The 20,123-nt window shown below is 45.7% G+C and overlaps 1 protein-coding gene across 2 annotated transcripts in view; it reads right to left on the bottom strand.

Moving 5' to 3' along the window:
* Window positions 1-6,908: 6,908 nt before the first annotated feature.
* LOC140126212 (solute carrier family 45 member 3-like) overlaps window positions 6,909-20,123 on the bottom strand; it is a 35,524-nt gene continuing 22,309 nt past the window's right edge. For both annotated transcript variants that reach the window (XM_072145415.1, XM_072145416.1), the window contains exons 2-5: window positions 13,558-13,851; window positions 11,641-12,462; window positions 8,912-9,177; window positions 6,909-8,181 (exon numbers count right to left, since the gene is read on the bottom strand). In XM_072145415.1, coding sequence (XP_072001516.1) covers window positions 7,720-8,181; window positions 8,912-9,177; window positions 11,641-12,462; window positions 13,558-13,705 — 1,698 coding nt within the window. In that variant the 5' untranslated portion in view covers window positions 13,706-13,851 and the 3' untranslated portion in view covers window positions 6,909-7,719. The remainder of the gene's footprint in view (window positions 8,182-8,911; window positions 9,178-11,640; window positions 12,463-13,557; window positions 13,852-20,123) is intronic.

Below are 20,123 nucleotides of genomic sequence, written 5' to 3'. Positions count from 1 at the left end.
TGCTACATCCCTTTCCAAAAAGTTGCAGTGGCCAAAAAAGTTTATAGAACTTTCCGGTAAAATCCTAAACGTGTCCAAGACCATTAGAGAAAATCTAAATGACTAGACGTTTTTCCCACAAAGTAAAAAAATAAAAATAAGTGCCCCCCCCCCTTCCACTTTTAACTAACGTCCTTATCTAAGACAGGGAGAATGTTCCATAGTTTCTATCCATAAGTCTGTCTCCGAATATTAGTAGAATTATTATTATACACCCAAAATCACCAGATAAGACTTGGACAATGACTCATCCATCGCCACTTTATTTAAAAAGGCGCTTGTGAAATAATCTCTGAAAATAATTTTACTGTCCCATTCCTTACATTTTTACCACGCTAGACTTAGGATATGAGTAACACTGCACAATACTCCCTCTCTAATATTACAGGGCGGAGGATCCATGATGGAGGAAATAGTCTTCAAGCCATGTACAGGGGTGTAACTACAGGGGTAGCAGCAATAGCAGCTGCTATGGGGCCTACAGTGTCAGGGGGCTCCAGCATCTGGGTTATTGGATGTGAATATGCTGTATTTGTGATGTGTATATGCTCTAAATATGTATGCGTATGTGATGTGTATATGCTGTATGGTATGTCTATTTATATAATGCATTGGTGTATGCAGTACTGTATGTATGTGTGTATAAGCTGTATTTATGTATATATGGTGTGTGTATATACTGTATGTATATTTTTTAAGGGGTAAGTGGAGCCCAATTCAGAAGTCCGCTATGGGGCCCTTCCTCTCCTAGTTACCCCACTGACCCTGTACCTTGGAACAAATGTATGGGTAATACTAAGGATTTGCAAGGTCATTGATGAAGCTTCAGACTCAGACAAACATGGCTTCACCATCCAGTTCTTTAGAACATAGTAGTCCTGTGCAGATTCTAGATTGATGAAAGCAAATGAAACATATCTCTCCATAATCTAGACCTCAAACAGTGCACTTAGCTTTCTACATCTCCCATAATCTTAAAAGAATGAGATGACTCTGATTACCACATCCCTGTCTATACAGCAAAGCAGACAAGTGAAAAGTCCTACACAGGTTGTTAGTAAAGGAAAAAGAACACACTAGGGCTAATACCTTCCTAATCTAAACCTCAAGCATGTATTATACTTTCATCATGATCCATCCTCTAACGATAATTATATAATTTTGCTTATCACGACCTTGTCTATACAGAGAAGCTGACAAATAAGCAAATGCTAGTCTATAATGTCTTCTCTAGTGGTCAGAAACCACTGTATAAAAACTCAGTGTAATTAACCAACTTGTTTCCACCCATCCTGAAAGTTCATGTGTAAAAATAATGAATCTGGGCTAAGGGACCAGGAAACAGGGCCTTTATACTGCCTTACAATGACGCTCAGGGTCATATGGTCTCCACATCCAGAGAGTCAGAGCATCATCAGGTGCTGTTGTTGTACTGTATACATCCAGCTCCCTCAGTCACAACACACTACTGTGACTGAGGGGACTGGATTTCTTCAGTACAACATCATGAAACCAGCAGCCTCCAGTCACATGTTGCAACGAGTTGGAGCATCATTGTAAGGCAGTGTAAAGGAACTGCTTCCTGGTCCCTTGGACCAGATTTATTATTTTTTATAATCCTTGGATAACCCTTTAAATCATTCGTACTGATTCTGCATATCCTGTCCCTGTAACAAACAGGATAGGTCATTAGTAGTTGATCGTGAAGGGTGGGATAGCTGGCACCCCTGTGATTAGATCCGTGTAGCGGTGCTCTTTGGCACTACATTATGGGTGGAGCAGGAAGCCGACGTAGTCCTCATAGCAAATACCGGTATCAATCTCCGAACACAAAAATAAGTGGCTTCTTTTAGTCCTGACGCATTCGATATCCTTTTATTACAGTGATTCTTTTATCTAATAATATCCCGCAGTGAGAAGCGCACATTCCATAGGGTATATTTAGATCCCAATGGTGGTGAATGCCGGCGCCGTACGTCTTTAAGATCACAAATAAAATACAAACGTGGAACCGTATTCAGCTATAGAAATATTCTGTGGTTGCTTTGTAGGTTGGAGATGGATTTAGGAGTAGGCAAAAGTAGTCTATGCATAGCGATCATATACTTATTATTAAACCAATTGGACCCGTCACTACAGGCAGATATGTAGCTGGGACTGTCCTTGTACTAAAGCCGAGGCAGAGACTCCAATAAAACATGGTAAGGGATGAGCAGAACACCGGAGTATTCATAGACTACCCCCATCGTTTTCACGTTACTCGACTTACTGCCTTGTTGGTAATCCTGCTCTCCTAACCAAGCTGCTCCAACCCGTAACACCCGTATGCACTTCACATCTGTTTCTTAATGGTGCCTGAGCAATAGGATTCTGGTGCCTTAAGAAGGGGTTACTTGTCCGTTCACTTGTTTACCAGAATCTGAACTCTTTTCACCAGACCTGGACTTTTAGGAAAATTTTTACTTGCCCTAACCCTGGTTTTGTAGAAGAGAAATGGTGCCACTCCAAGGTAGTTACTTGAGGGCCCTCTTTCCCGCACCCTAAAGGTGGAGGTTTACCTGAGGGGCTCTTTGTACAAAGCCTTGATTTTTTGGGGGAAGATTCGGGTGCCCAAGAGTCAGAATTTGTGGGGGTCATTTACTAAGGGCCCAATTCGCGTTTTCCCTGTGTGTTACCCGAATATTTCCGATTTGCGCCGATTTCCCCTGAATTGCCCCGGGATTTTGGCGCACGCGATCGGATTGTGGCGCATCGGCGCTGGCATGCACGCAACGGAAATCGGGGGGCGTGGCCGAACGAAAACCCGACGGATTCGGAAAAACTGCCTCATTTAAAACAAAAAATGTGTCGCGGAGCTTGCACTTACCTTCACTCAGCCCGGCTCGGTGTATTCCAGTGCGTTCCAGGGAACTTCAGCTGGTGGACGTCGGAGGAACTGCCTTAATAAATCCCGGCCGGACCCGAATCCAGCGCAGAGAACGTGCCGCTGGATCGCGAATGGACCGGGTAAGTAAATCTGCCCCTGTGTGTTAGATTGGCACTCATTACAAGACAAAGTAAAACCTGGAGGTGGACTGGACCGGCGGCAGAATCAAGTTGGATCATTTTCAGTGTTAGGAACAGGGAGCCCACACTTAGAATTATTGTAAATCGGGAAGTCTTTTTTTTTTATTCTGAGCATTTCAGAGGTGAACTACCTCCTTCATCGGATCTGTGGGAACTGATCGCCTTATCAGTGTGGACTGCCCTAACCCTGGTTTGTCTACTGACCACTTCCCTGTCGGTCTCTTCACTTCTGACCCATCTAAGTCAAAAACAGGAAGTCCCCGATTTAAGAACACCAGACTTAGTACACTTCCTGCATTAGTGAATTGGGTTAAAAAGATGTAGCAAAAATCAGACCCCTGTATGGGGTATAAAGTATAAAATCCTAGAGACGACCCCTTACAAGGAGTAGCCCGAAGCCAAACCAGTTCAGGTTGAGTTACAGTAACAATACGTTTGTCTATTCCTACCTCCCCCTCAGAACACAGGGATGAACAAAATTGGGATTATTGACCACCCTGGAAACAAGGTTTCTGAAGCAACTAAGATATGACCAATGTGATCTTCTAATAGATGGTCCTAATCCACAAATCCACCATCATTAGGGGTGTTGACCCAAGACCACCCACAGGTTGCCCCGTCCCTGCCCTAGCTCCACCTCCTTTTGCCAAAAATGCCTGAACTGTTTATGAAAATAAGAGATTGAGCTGCAAAGAAGGGCATATCTTGAGGGGTTGGGGGGAAGAAAAGGGTGCAGTTGCCATGGGCCCACGAGGCTTAGGGGCCCATAAGGTGTCACTTTCCCATATGAGAAGACTAGTACAGGTAATTCCCGGGTTACATACAAGATAGGTTCTGTAGGTTTGTTCTTAAGTTGAATTTGTATGCAAGTCGGAACTGTATACTTTATCATTGTAACTCCAGCCAAGTTTTTTTTTGGTCTCTGTGATAATTGGATTTTAAAAATGTTGGATTGTCAAGAACCAGGATTAACAATAAAGCTTCATTGCGGACACCTGTGATAACTGTTATAGCTGATCATTGTAGCCTAGGGCTAAAGTACAGTAAATTACCAATTTCTTGAGGTCTGTTTGTAACTAGGGGTCGTCTGTAAGTCGGGTGTTCTTAAGTAGGGGACCCCCTGTACTATAAACCATACATTACAGTCAGTGGCCTGGTAGAGACATTGCACTGGGGCCCATCAGCTTCAAGTTACACCACTACCTGCAAATTTTGGATGCTTTTGGGACTACCTTTCACCCCCTTTCACTCGAGGAGTTTAGAATACACAATAAATATTAAAATGATACCAGACTGTAGGAATTATTAATAAATCATCAGGAGGAATAATTTATTGAACAGAGTTTTATAAACAACAAGTATACATATTATTTACATGATAACTGCACCGAAAGCTACAAAACTTCCTAAAAGGTATAAATTACATCTGTAAATAACAACATAAAAATTAAAAAAAAATTCCCCTTAAATATAGAATCTTTTTCTTAAAAAAAAAAAAAAAAAAAAATATAGAAAAATTGTACAGGCACTTAGGTAAAAAAATTGTAATAAGGCTTCAGATTTCAGGTTTGATGCAGGAAGTTGAAAATTAGGCAGCAAATTTTTTTTTTTTTTCCGAAAAAAACTCGCAGTGGGGATTTGATTGGTTGGCAATTAGTAAAGTTTTTACTCAAAGCCTCCAATCAGGATCACAGCTGCCGTACTGTCCGGGAATTAGTGAATCTTTAGAAACAGTGCCACACATAGCCACAGGTTGTGTGTGGTATTGCAGCTCAATTTTATCCAAACCTGGTTCATTCAAAAACTGTGGACTTTCCATATCCGACTAGTTTTTGGGTGAGCTTGCATGTTTTTGGGACTCCCCTATAGATTCGAGAAATTGTACACGAGGGGCCAGTTTATAAAATTCTCTGATGCAATGAACTCCAACTACAAACTAAAATTTAAAGGAAACCTACCACTTGATTTGATGCATTATGAAGCAAACATACCTTGAGAATGCTGTAGCTACACTGATGCAGGATCATATCTTGGTTAATCCCTGAGCTGAGTGATTTTGCTGATAAAACAGATTTAACATTATGATAATGAAGCTCTGTCGCTTCTATGGCTTCTTTAGCGCTTGGTTCAGCGCTTCTCCTAGCACGTGAGTTTTTCTCTGCAGGAGAGGATGATGTAATCCCTGGGTTGTGCCTGAAGGCAGAATAATCAATTGCTGCACCATCCCCCAGCTGTATGAGTGATCCAGCTCAGGTTGATTAGTCATGTCTTGACTAATCTCCATTTGTAATTGCAAGCTCAGTGTCCAATGTGTTTATCCTGGCAGCCAGTCTGACCCAGCTTTCCCAATGTCCTGAATGTTATAATTGCTTTTTCTGCAAAACCACTGAGCTAAGGGATTAACCAAGATATATAATCCTGCATCAGTGTAGCTGCAGCATTCTCAAGTCATGTTTGCTTCATAATGCATCACATCAAATGGTAGGTTTCCTTTAAGAGTTATGGATAAGTCTTTGGGGTAGACTAATGGGAACACCAGGTCATGGACATGTATACATAGAGCATATCCACAGGAGGCCAGAATAAGATGAGTACAACGTGAATATCTATATACTGTAAAAGGTGACACTTATGAGAACCCCAAAAAACATAAAAACAAAAAAAATCCCATATTACAATAATAAACAAAGAACATATAAAGCTAGCAGCTTCTCTTTCATTTACATCATAGCAGGAACATTTTTTTTTCTTAAAAAAGGCTACAAATCTGTAACAGTAGTTAATATTCCCCATAAAAAAGTTATACATTACCATGTGTGGAATAATTCAAACCATCAGAAAAATAAATTAATTATATTTCTATGTATAAAAAGGTGGGGGGGGGGGTCCTTAGATTAAAATATGTACATTTTAGAATCGTGGAAATTTTCGTTCCTGCATTTGGATCAGAATTTTTAAAATTGTGTTTTTTTTTTTTTTTTTTTTAAGAACGAAGCAGCGAAAGGTTGTGCAGTATATGGGAGAAAGGACACCAAATGATGGGAATTTAACGGGTGTCCATTGTAATGAGAGCAGTGGGAGGAGGCTTCTGCTGAGGCTCCTCCCCTTCCCTGATAATTTATTCATCTACGAGTAGAGGGGAGGAGAAGACGATATTTTCCCCAAGACCGGGAAAAGAAAGAATATATATATGTGTCATAATGTTTGAACAAAAAATTTCTCCATCAACAACTGTGCCCAAAAACAAAAAATTAATTTTTTAATATTCTTTATAAAACTAACAGTAAAATTTTTTGGGGGTCTTGTTATAAATATTTCCGCCTGTATTTGTTGGGACCGGATCATTGTAGTGAAAGTAGTCTCTTACCTTGTAAAGAACAGAGTAGGGAATTTATAGTAAAACATTTGAGGAAAAAGGGTGTGTTCCCTTTACTTATCTTTATGCAGTTGGAATAAAAAGAAAAGGAGAGGAGGAAAATGGGAGGAAGGCGGGATAGAAGAGAGAGGAAGGCGGGATAGAAGAGAGAGGAAGGCGGGATAGAAGAGAGAGGAAGGCGGGATAGAAGAGAGAGGAAGGCGGGATAGGAGAGAGAGGAAGGCGGGATAGAAGAGAGAGGAAGGCGGGATAGAAGAGAGAGGAAGGCGGGATAGAAGAGAGAGGAAGGCGGGATAGAAGAGAGAGGAAGGCGGGATAGAAGAGAGAGGAAGGCGGGATAGAAGAGAGAGGAAGGCGGGATAGAAGAGAGAGGAAGGCGGGATAGGAGAGAGAGGAAGGCGGGATAGGAGAGAGAGGAAGGCGGGATAGGAGAGAGAGGAAGGCGGGATAGGAGAGAGAGGAAGGCGGGATAGGAGAGAGAGGAAGGCGGGATAGACGAGAGAGGAAGGCGGGATAGACGAGAGGAAGGCGGGATAGGAGAGAGAGGAAGGCGGGATAGAAGAGAGAGGAAGGCGGGATAGAAGAGAGAGGAAGGCGGGATAGGAGAGAGAGGAAGGCGGGATAGAAGAGAGAGGAAGGCGGGATAGAAGAGAGAGGAAGGCGGGATAGGAGAGAGAGGAAGGCGGGATAGGAGAGAGAGGAAGGCGGGATAGACGAGAGAGGAAGGCGGGATAGACGAGAGAGGAAGGCGGGATAGACGAGAGAGGAAGGCGGGATAGACGAGAGAGGAAGGCGGGATAGACGAGAGAGGAAGGCGGGATAGACGAGAGGAAGGCGGGATAGACGAGAGGAAGGCGGGATAGACGAGAGGAAGGCGGGATAGACGAGAGGAAGGCGGGATAGACGAGAGGAAGGCGGGATAGACGAGAGGAAGGCGGGATAGACGAGAGGAAGGCGGGATAGACGAGAGGAAGGCGGGATAGACGAGAGGAGGGCGGGAAAGACGAGAGGAGGGCGGGAAAGACGAGAGGAAAGAGCAAAATGAACAAGAAATGAAATATAGGTGGAAAGAAAAACCATATTAATGGTAGTAAGGAAGAAACAAAGAGATGGGAGAGTACCAGTGATTTTGGAATATAAAAGCACTAAAATAACACCTAAAAGGAAAGTTCTATGGCTGTAAACGTGAACACTGTAAACAAGGTTTTCGCCGTCTCCTCTGCCACTTTGAAACGTTTTCATGCTCGCAAGTCTTTTTGGTCAAAAACAATGCGGTTTGCTAAATATATGGCAAATACTCCAAAAACAACGGATGAAGCGATGTAGACTGTAACACTTTCCATCATTTGTACAAACATCCCCATAAAGAGGGATGGAAAGACCTGAGACAGGAGGAATGTGCTGTCCAGAGTCGCAAAGTCAAGGCCGATCCCCCTCTTCGCGTAAACGTCTTTAGAAGCTTCGGCGGCCACATCGGCCACCTGGTTATTGTTGTCCGTGGGGTAGTAGGGGTGGTCTTCAGATGGAATGTATGTATCCAGCTCTTCGGCGATGTAGATACTTTCTGCTTCGTTGTGTCCTTTGTGCTTGTAGATTCCATTTTGGTGGATGCTCGGTATATTGGGTGAAAAGTACACGGCTTCTTTGGTGAGTATCTTCTCTGTACGGATGTTTGGTAGTGCGGGCCTTGGCATAAAAATCTAGGAAGAAACACATTTTTAAGTATCTGACTGAACCAGTCAATCGATTTTATATAAATATCACATTCCTGCCTCAGCCAATCAGTGGCCTCAGTCATCATGTGCTATAATACTGGATTCGTGGCTCCCATCACTGAGGTGTGATGCCAGTAGGATGGCACGTGACTACCGTATATTCTCGAGTATAAGCCGACCCGAGTATAAGCCGAAACCCCTAATTTCAACATAAAAAACTGGGGAAAACTTTTGACTCGAGTATAAGCCGAGGGTGGGAAATGCATTGGTTACAGCCTCCCAGTATATAGTCTGCCAGCCCCTGTAGCATACAGCCTGCCCAGCCCCTGTAGTAGGAAAAAAAATAACACTGTACTCATCTTTCCGACGTCCCCCATAGGTCCTCTTCTGTCTCAGACTGTCTCAGACAGAAGAGGACCTATAGTTGATGTCAGAAAGGTGAGTTTTGACTTTTTTAGTTGACTCGAGTATAAGCCGAATTAGGGTTTTTGAGCACAAATTTTGTGTTGAAAAACTAGGCTTATACTCAAGTATATAAGGTACTTTAAATGAAAAGTAACTTTAATAAATATTATTTTTTCAGCCATAGTTATTTCAAAGTTCCTACAGGTTTCCATGGTACCAGACTACAAACAAACCCTGTGTAGTCGGATGCTGAAATGACACTCCTACTTCTAATTAATAGCTTTATTATTGTCTTCAACATTTAACTTACCTCCTTGTCCTTATGATAGAGACATATTAAGGTGTAAGGGAGTGTCTGTAGGGTTGCATATGCAAATCCAGTTAACGAGGACATGATGGTCACTATGACGATGTTCTGTGACAGGCATATAACCAGAGCAGAAGAGGTAAAGGTGATCATACTGGATAAGTAGACTTTCCGAGACCCAAACTGCTTGGCCAGCTTATTGATGATCATGGAGAAGAAGGTGGAGGTCGCACACTGGAGAAAGAGGCCAAGACTTCCCATACGAATTCCTGGAAGATAGTGAATGGTCAGTTCTAAGAAATCACAAAAATGATCTGGTCCCTGACTTGGGTTTAAAAGAAATATTCCGGTCTTGAACCCCTTTCTAGCACTTGGCGAGGATCTCAATGGTCGGAACGTTGTTGTAGTAAATAGACATAATGGATATTAGATCAATAATCAGTTGGGTTTGCCAACCAGCTAATGGTTATAAGGTCAACCAAGTCTACCTAACATCAACCACAATGAAAGATACTGGGAGAGATAAAGATGGGCAAGTTGGAATTCAGACCTGAGGGTGAAAACATGAGGAAGGGGGAACAACACGATAGGAAGGGGGGGAACAACACGATAGGAAGGGGGGGAACAACACGATAGGAAGGGGGGGAACAACACGATAGGAAGGGGGAATCGACACAATAGTAGGGGGGCAACAACACGAGAGAAAGGGGGGGGCAACAACACGAGAGGAATTGGGGGGAAACAACACGAGAGGAATTGGGGGAAACAACACGAGAGAAAGGAGGGGGCAAAAACAACGAGAGGAATTGAGAAAACAGCACGAGAGGAAGAGGTGAAACAGCACGAGAGGAAGAGGTGAAACAGCACGAGAGGAAGAGGTGAAACAGCACGAGAGGAAGAGGTGAAACAGCACGAGAGGAAGAGGTGAAACAGCACGAGAGGAAGAGGTGAAACAGCACGAGAGGAAGAGGTGAAACAGCACGAGAGGAAGAGGTGAAACAGCACGAGAGGAAGAGGTGAAACAGCACGAGAGGAAGAGGTGAAACAGCACGAGAGGAAGAGGTGAAACAGCACGAGAGGAAGAGGTGAAACAGCACGAGAGGAAGAGGTGAAACAGCACGAGAGGAAGAGGTGAAACAGCACGAGAGGAAGAGGTGAAACAGCACGAGAGGAAGAGGTGAAACAGCACGAGAGGAAGAGGTGAAACAGCACGAGAGGAAGAGGTGAAACAGCACGAGAGGAAGAGGTGAAACAGCACGAGAGGAAGAGGTGAAACAGCACGAGAGGAAGAGGTGAAACAGCACGAGAGGAAGAGGTGAAACAGCACGAGAGGAAGAGGTGAAACAGCACGAGAGGAAGAGGTGAAACAGCACGAGAGGAAGAGGTGAAACAGCACGAGAGGAAGAGGTGAAACAGCACGAGAGGAAGAGGTGAAACAGCACGAGAGGAAGAGGGGAAACAGCACGAGAGGAAGAGGGGAAACAGCACGAGAGGAAGAGGGGAAACAGCACGAGAGGAAGAGGGGAAACAGCACGAGAGGAAGAGGGGAAACAGCACGAGAGGAAGAGGGGAAACAGCACGAGAGGAAGAGGGGAAACAGCACGAGAGGAAGAGGGGAAACAGCACGAGAGGAAGAGGTGAAACAGCACGAGAGGAAGAGGGGAAACAGCACGAGAGGAAGAGGTGAAACAGCACGAGAGGAAGAGGTGAAACAGCACGAGAGGAAGAGGGGAAACAGCACGAGAGGAAGAGGGGAAACAGCACGAGAGGAAGAGGGGAAACAGCACGAGAGGAAGAGGGGAAACAGCACGAGAGGAAGAGGGGAAACAGCACGAGAGGAAGAGGGGAAACAGCACGAGAGGAAGAGGGGAAACAGCACGAGAGGAAGAGGGGAAACAGCACGAGAGGAAGAGGGGAAACAGCACGAGAGGAAGAGGGGAAACAGCCCGAGAGGAAGAGGGGAAACAGCCCGAGAGGAAGAGGGGAAACAGCCCGAGAGGAAGAGGGGAAACAGCCCGAGAGGAAGAGGGGAAACAGCCCGAGAGGAAGAGGGGAAACAGCCCGAGAGGAAGAGGGGAAACAGCCCGAGAGGAAGAGGGGAAACAGCCCGAGAGGAAGAGGGGAAACAGCCCGAGAGGAAGAGGGGAAACAGCCCGAGAGGAAGAGGGGAAACAGCCCGAGAGAAAGGGGGAAACAACACAAAAGTGAGGGGAAACACAACACGAAAGGGAGGGGACAACATGAAAGGGAGGGGGAAACAACACGAGAGGAAGGGGGGACAAACAAAATATAAACTTATTGAAAATGTTGTCAGGGACGGAGAGGGGTAATGTCTATGGGAAGAAATCACTTCTATAAATCCCACTAGTCATAAAGTGTCCTGTTATCCCCTAATGGCAGCTCATGATTGCCAGTATTAAGTGGACAGAGTGCTGCTTAACATTTGGCTTTTATTTATATATATATAGACCCCCGGATAGTTTGCAGCTGTTCCGTTTATAGTTCATATACAAAAATACTGCTCCTTCTGGAAATAATCTGTCAGTGGGTACAAAGGATGCAATGTACGGGGCCCTCCTATAAATGGCAAGTGATGGTCAGGTTGTATATCAGAAGTCTCAGCCAATACCTATAGTATACATTGCAGGGAGTAGAGTAATTGATGGGGGGTCCTAGTGGTGGAACAATGAGGAAACTGCCTAATTGAGTTGTAGGAACTACTTTGGCTTTACCTTCATCGTAGCGAATTCTTGACTCCGTTCCAGGAGCGGCACTCGGAATACCTTTGTAGAGTCCCTCACCCACGAAATCCGTGTAGAACAGCATAAAAGACATAACAGCCATCCAGCTACATAACTGGGCAGCACAGAGCTGTTTCATAACCGTCGGGATGCGACAGTAACTGTGATAAATCCTGGGGGTAACTGACCAGCAAAGGCTCAACAAGCAAAAAATTGGGTTACATTTCCAAGAACGTAGCTTCCATTTTGGTATACAACATCCTCTGGTGAAGGACATGGAAGTTACAGAAGGTTTGAGGTCCAGGGCTTGTTGGCCATGGCCATGTTCTTCTGCCGTCTTCATCGTAACAAGGACACTTATTATAAATATTACAGTCAACAATAAAAACAGGCACTCATCTTGTCCACCAAGGTAAAGCGACACGTAAGTATAATTCCAGTTGACAGAGGTCAGTAGATATCCAATACAACCACCAACGCTGATCATTAGTGAGAACATGGCAAAGGCTTGACTGCAACCTTCATCGTCGTGATAAAGGTCAGAGAGAAGAGCCTCCAGTGGGGTGAAGCAAACTTGTACACAGCAGTCCAGCAATCCCACACCAAAAATCAAAAAGAAAATGTGGACGCGGTTCCCACCGTAGGAGAAGTAGGAAGCCAAAGAGTCTGCATGAGGAATGATGAAGAGTGACAGGAGGACACCGAGAGATAGCAGCCAGATGAAGGGGCGTCTCCCACCGTAGTTACTTTGGCAATTGTCACTAGCAGATCCAATCAACGGTACCAGGATGAGGCCAAGGACGGGTCCAATACCTGGAGAAGAAAGCATTAAAAGTAAGTATGTAGTGGACACGACAGTCTGGATAATGGGTGGTCTCAAGGAGGGAACAAAATTCAACATGAGGAGTTATCCAGAGAACCTAACTTATTGGGGCTCATTTTTTTCGTCAGGTTTCCCGAAAATTAGCAATTTGCGCTGAATTGCCCCGGTTTTTTGGCGCACACGACCGAATTGTGGAGCATTGGCACTGGCATGCACGTGACGGAAATAGGGGGCTTTGGCCGTCGGAAAACCCGACGGATTCGGAAAAAACACGGAATTTAAAAAAAAAAAAAAAGTGTCGCTTGACACGCGCTTACCTGCACCCAGCAACGGACGGTGAACTTCAGTGAAATCCGATGGACTTCGGCGCAGCAGCGACACCTAGTGGACATTGGGCGCACTACCTTAGTGAATCGCCGGAAGACCCGAATCCTTGACGGAGAACCCACCGCTGGATCACGAATGGACCGGGTAAGTAAATCTGCCCCATTGTCTTAAAAACTGGGACATCTTGGCCAATTGGTTGTGTTCTAAAGTCTTTATTTATCTGCCTCTATAGAACTTGAAAGGGATAAGTTGCCTCCAAACAGTAGATCAGAGCAGGCTTGGTTATTGTATGGTGTTAGCCAGCCAACAAGGAAGTGAGAGGCAGGGGGTGGTAGTGAAGGTCAAGACATGACCCGTCCTGTGTCAAAAACTGCCTAAAAGTAGCAAGCGGGTAGCAGGCTGGACGACCACAATTATAAGAGTAATCGAAACCAACACTTGATCCAATGAAAAACAGATTTGATGGATGGAATTTTCCAGACAAAAATATTACAAAAGAACCACAATTCTGGAGACGTTAAAACAAAAATTTCACACTTTGGTTGTCTTAACCACGTCCAGACCAGTTTATGAGATCAGAGAACTCTCTGTGCAGTCACTTCTCGCGTGTCGTTCAGGGCATCTCTTAAATGACTTTAACAGAAACCCAACACCACAAAACCACAAAAATGAGACAAAAAGATCACTTCAATACATGAAAAGTGACATGGCCTGAAGCACATCTAACACATAAACAAAAATATTATGGGACAACTTACCCAAAACCATTGTCATGTACTGCTCTTCGACACCAGCCTCCAGCAGTAATGGTGGAACGTAGGTGATCCCAGCTGCCACACAAATCTCAAGGCCACACGTCATGAAGTTTAGCAGGACGAGGTGCCACTGCAGCCTGCAAGGCGACATGATTGAGCGCCTTCCCTCTCCAGTGTCTAGGACCAAATGTTTAAAATCTCAAGTGACTTTGTAGGAGACGGATAAGTCTGAAGAGCAGTCTTTGAAGATGATGCCTCCCTTTGATCTTCTTGGGCCTCCATGCTCAATGACGCTTGCTACAAAAGGAAGAAGGGTAAATAAGATTGTGCTCAAGATGTTTGGTGTCTAGGAGTAAAAATGATCAATAATAAGAAATATGAAACCAAATGTGATTCGCTACTTTAGCCATTCATGAAAACTACAAGCCCAAGTAAGGTACAGTGACTATTTGGAACCTCTCCTCGAAGAGATATGCACGCTTCATTTGGCCTTTCCAATGGAAGTTCAAGTTTTCCACCAAACCACTGCAAAGGACCAAGCGGTTCCAGAACTTGACCCAAACCCCTTTCTGAAATGTAGCACCTCTGACCATGTCGTTACAATTTAACACTATGGAGACTTCTCTTTGAGGTTCCTCTCTGCTTAAGTTAGTAGATATGGGAGACATCAATATATCCTAACCGGACTACCTCTAACATTTAAGAAAAGTATCTTGAGTAAATGATCATTCTTACGGTCTAGAATGTATTTGTTCAATAACTAGAGGTACATGAGGGGACTAATTTTGACGGTTCATCGAAACCTGTTGATCCCTTCACTGTCCTGTTGGGAGAACCTTCTGTAATGTTCTCTGAAATGTAGCACCTCTGACCACATCATTATGGTCCACCACTATGGAGGCTTCCCTTTGACGTTCCTCTCTTCTTAGGTTAGTAAATATGGGAAACATACACGTTTCCTAAACGGACTACCGTCAACTTTTTATCAAAGTATCTTAGGTCTATGTCCATCTTTACGGTCTAGAATGTATCTGTTCAATAACTAGAGGTATATGAGGTGACTAATCTTCAAGGTTCATCGAAACCTGTTGATCCCTTCACTGTCCTTTTGGGAGAACCTTCTGTAATGTTCTCTGAAATGTAGCACCTCTGTCCACGTCATTATGGTGCACCACTATGGAGGCTTCCCTTTGACGTTCCTCTCTTCTTAGGTTAGTAAATATGGGGGACATGCAGATATCCTAACCGGACTTCCGCCAACTTTTTATCAAAGTATCTTAGGTCTATGACCATCTTTACGGTCTAGGGTAAATTGGTTCAATAACTAGAGGTACACGAGGTGACTAATCTTGAAGGTTCATCGACAGCTGTTGATCCCTTCCCTGTCCTATCCCTGAAGAAGTCACCTTTGACGTTGTAATACCGTAGTCTAGAGTGAACAATTTTTGTAGGCATCTCACTTTTTTTTTTTTAAAAGTATTTATTTTTGCAGTTTTTGAATTTTTATACAAACATAATAAACAAAACCAAAAATCAAGATTGTCTGTCACATATTTCCTTCCCCCCAATACAGGATTATTATATAACAGCCATGGTAACAGTCAGGTTCTTACTGCGTTTCAAAACTACCTGAGGGATATTACATAGTAGATAACAGCAGGATACTGCAGCCAGACATCTTGTTACAACACAAACAACTATTGACACAGGGACAATCAGTCACACACACACACACACACACCAGCACGCTCAGTCTCCTTCATCATGGAGAGGAGTATATATCACATGTGATTATAGGGCAGTATGGGGAGTCGCGCCCCATCTGGACCAGATGCGGTCAAACTTCTGGGGACACTTCCTATTGGTATACAGGGACCGGTAGTGGGGAATGACACTATTAATGAGTAGTATCCATCTTTTTAATGGAGGGGGCTCCTGGTCCTTCCAGGTCATCACCACCACTTTTCGGGCGTAGTATAGGACAAACCTAAAGAAAATTTTGTCATAGTGGCCATTGACAACTTCGTTTATGATGCCGAGGAGACACACAGAGGGAGACAGTAAGCGTGGGAAATCAAAGTGTACATTTAGGAACTCCAGCACTTCGGACCAGAAGACATGGACCCTAGGGCAGGACCAGACACAATGCAGGAAGGATCCGACTTCAGCCTGACAGCGAAAGCAAAGATCATTAGGCATTGCTCCCATGCGGAATAGTCTAGCAGGGGTGAAGTATACTCTATGGAGGAATTTAGATTGGATCAGGAAGTCCCTCGCACTCACTACAGATGTGAAGTAGGACAGTTCGACCTCCCTCCAGTCATCATCTGACAGGTCAGGGATATCCTGTCTCCAGCGTTCACAGGCTCTATCAAACGGTCTGGACTTTTGCTCTTGTAGGAGAGCATAGCACTGAGTGAGTGGCTTAGGGAGGTCTGGGGTACTCATCAGAGTCTCTAGTTTGGAGAATTTCACTGTCAGGCTGAAGGAGCCGAATTGGGCTTTGAATGCGTGTCGCAGTTGCGTGTAATGGAAGCTAGCCGTATTGGGTACAGCATGTCTCTCCCTTATCTCGTTAAAGCTGAGTAATTCTGTTTCCGGGGATAAGAGCTGGCCTACAAATTTCACCCCCGCTGCCCCCCACATTGTCCAGCCCGGGAGGGAGAGGAAGTGAGAGAGCCATGGATTGAGCCACAATGGAGTCCTAGGCGAGAGAGGGGGAGAGCTGCTCGGTTCTACCAGGGATTGTGCCCTACGCCAGCACACCGCTACCGTACGTAGGGGAAGTGGGGTATCAGATGGGGACTTATATCTGTACAGCAGGTTTGTAAGGGCCTCGTAGGAACCCACCAGGGCACCAGCCAGTGCAGTAGCTGCATTACCCATGTCTATATCTATCCACCACTGGGCATATACTAGCTGGGAAGCCAGGTAATAAAGAAACAGATCCGGGGCAGCCAGTCCACCCCTAGACTTGGGAGCCTGAAGCAGCGCCAGACTGAATCGCGGGGCGCTACTCTGCCAGTAGAAGGACCTGAGAATGCCGTCTAAGCGTTTAAACAGGCTCTTAGGAAGTAGTATAGGGCAGGCATGGAAAAGGTACAGAAACTTAGGGAGAAAAATCATTTTGAATATATTAATACGCCCGTACAAAGACAAGGGGAGAGTAGACCAGGCTTTTAGGCGCGATTCCGTTGCAGCTATCAGGGGTGTAATGTTTAACTCCGTAAATGCCTGGACCTTGCGTGACACCTGGACTCCCAGATATTTAAAGGTGGACACCACCCGAACTGGGACGGGGAGGGAGTGTACCCCTACATCAGATAAGGGAAAGAGGGCCGATTTGTCCCAGTTAACCCGAAGGCCTGAGAACCCCCCATAACGTTCTATCAGGGACAGAAGGGATTCCAGAGAGGGGCCCACATCCCCAAGATATACAAGTGTATCATCAGCATAGAGAGATACCTTCTCAATAATAGTACCTCTAGTTATGCCCTTAATGCCCTCAGAGTGGCGGATCGCCACAGCAAGGGGCTCAATGGCGAGTGCAAAGAGGAGGGGAGATAGTGGGCAACCCTGTCTAGTGCCCCTAGCCATAGGGAGAGTAGGTGAGATGTTAAGATTAGTCCGCACCCTAGCCTTGGGATCGTTATACAGTAGCTTAACCAATGCTGTAAATCGAGGGCCAAAACCCATTCTAGGCAAAAGGGTCCACAAATAGGGCCACTCCACAGAATCAAACGCCTTACAATTGTCTAAGGATAATATAAACCCTGGGTCTGGAGACCGCTCTGCCTCTGCTATGTTCAGGTGTAGTCTTTGTATATTTATGTCAGTTCCCCTCCCAGGCATAAAGCCTGTCTGGTCTGGGTGAACCAATGATAGTATTACTTTATTAAGCCTTGTTGCCAGAATTTTTGCTAGTATTTTAACATCTGAGTTTAGGAGGGAAATTGGGCGGTATGAGTCAGGAAGCAGGGGATCCTTGCCAGGCTTAGGAAGAACTACAATAAGGGCCTCTCGCATGGAGTCGGGGAGGGAACCACTATCAAGCGCATCGGAGTACAGGCTGAGGAGAAGGGGGACCAGAGTCTCGCAGTTATCCCTATACCACTCACCTCCCAGCCCATCAAGTCCAGGTGTCTTACCGGGGGGCAACGATTGGATGGCCAGTTCCACCTCCTCTGCCGAGAGCGGAGCATCAAGCTCCGATGACTGTGCCTGTGTGAGCCTCCAAAGTGGAAGACTGTCAAGGAATCCGGAGATCTCGACGGAAGAGGCGGACAATCTGGAGCTGTAAAGAGAAGAATAGTATTCATGAAATACCATGTTAATGGCCCGGGGTTCTGTGATCAATGCTCCGTTACCATCAATAATAGAGGGGACGGAAGCACAGGGGCGTTCAGCCCGCGATAAATACGCAAGCAGCTTCCCGTTTTTATCTCCAAATTCAAAGATGGACGCTTCCCTGGCTAGCAGGCGTTTGCTGGTGCGCTCCTTCACAACAGCTAGATGGTTCCTCTGCGCCTGAGCCCAAGTCTTTTTATTCCCCGGAGTAGGTTTCTCTAGATAATCCTTTTCTGCAGTCACCAGTACAGCCGTCAGCCTTTCCTCTTGGGCATTTAAAGACTTCCTATGGCCAGCTACCCCCGACATGAATGCCCCCCGCACCGAGGACTTGTACGAGTCCCAGACTAGAAGAGGATCAGGATGGGTTGAGTGTACTTCCCAGAACTCGCTGTGCGCAGCCCTAACAGTACTCTGGACCGCTGGGGACAGGAGCCAAGCCGGGTGCAGGCGCCATAAGCGGGAGTCGCTGGGGGGGCCTATAAGGAGACTAATGAACAAGGCGGAGTGGTCTGACGCACTGCGCGGGCAATAGGATATCTGGTCAACGTGCTGCATCATATCAGGGGAGACAAAGGCCAGATCAATCCGAGAGAAGCTCTTATGAACAGAGGAATAAAATGAATATTCTCTCTCTTGAGGGTGTTTACTACGCCAAACATCGGCGAGGTCTAGAGAGGTGAGCCACTCGTTCAGACGGACCGAGCCTGTGTCAAGACCACTTGTACGATCCAAGGAGGGGTCAGGGACTGCATTGAAGTCACCAATACAGAGTAACGGGCTTGGAGGCATAGCAGCCAGCTTACTGGATATTAGATGCAATACTGCTGGATCAAAGGGAGGTGGGACATAAATAGACGCAATAGTAAAGGTAAAGCCCCACAAGGCACAATGTATGACTACATAACGGCCAAAGTGATCTGGTGCTACCTGTATGACCTCTATGGGAAGCGCTTTGGATATGAGTATGGATACTCCCCTGGCGTAGACAGAGTAGGAGGAATGGTAACCTCTAGCCACCCAGGCCCGTTTCAGGGAGAGGACCTTCTGACCCGTAAGGTGAGTCTCTTGGATACATACAATATGGGGGGCCTGACGCTTAATGACATCTAACATCAGAGCCCTCTTGAATTTGGAGTTAAGTCCCCTCACGTTCCAGCTCATTACCTTAAGTGAAGACATATTAGCGGAAGGGAAAGGGGTGTGGGGAAGGAGACGTGAGCAACCAAGCATTCATCCTTTCATACCACAAAGACATAGACAGACAGACAACAGTGAGCATAACAAATATAACAGAACTGAACTAACAATCCCAAGAATACAAACCCCCTGTCTAACACCCTAACAGCAGTAGTGTAGACCTATACCCACTAACAGTCAAGTAGTAGAACAGTGGTCCCTAACTCAAGACAAACCTACACCATTTGTCCCGGGACCTTCAACCCTTAATGAATAGATGATCAGGAGGTTATTAGGCAGCCATATTTAGAGAGAACCAAGAGGAAATAGGGGAGGGGGGGGGGGGGGGAAGGAGGAAGACGCAAGGAGGTAATGGTAGGGGGAGGTAATGGTAGGGGGAGGTGGGAAGGGGGGGGATGTGGGAAGGGGGGGGAGGTGGGAAGGGGGGGGAGGTGGGAAGGGGGGGGGGGGGGAGGGAGGGAGAGAATGGAGTGCCATAAATGGCGCACGGTCAAGATGACCAAGAAGAAATCACAAATCAATCACAGGGTACATTTGTGAGGCACGTAAAGTATAAGCAAATATTAGAATACTGTAATAGTGATTTGGGACCCCTGGATAACCACTCAGGACCAAGTCCAGCTCAGTCACTGCACATCAGACAAAAGGATATGTGAGTCCAGTCACTCAGGAGGTGCGGGCCTTGCAGCTGGAGCCCGTGGAGCTGCATCGGCCCAGTGAAGTGCTTCGGTTGGGCAAGTGAAGAATCGAGTCTTCTGACCATCCACTATTCGGAGCTTGGCAGGGTACATCATGGAGTATTTATACCCCTTGTCACGGAGACGGGCACGGACCTCGGTGAATTGTGCTCGTTGTTTCCTGACGGATGCAGAGAAATCAGGGTAGAAGGACACTCTGCTGTTGGCATAAAGAATTTCTCCCTTGGTACGGACAGCCCTGAGGATAGAGTCCCTGTCCCTAAAGTGCAGCAGCCGGGCCAGGAAGGGTCTTGGATTGCCCCCTGGGGGGCCAGGGCGGAATGG

The sequence above is a fragment of the Engystomops pustulosus genome, chromosome 4 (assembly GCF_040894005.1).
Source record: "Engystomops pustulosus chromosome 4, aEngPut4.maternal, whole genome shotgun sequence".
NCBI classification, from domain to species: Eukaryota; Metazoa; Chordata; class Amphibia; order Anura; family Leptodactylidae; genus Engystomops; species Engystomops pustulosus.
Note: the sequence above shows the minus strand (reverse complement) of the source record. Positions and strands in the feature narration are given on the sequence as shown.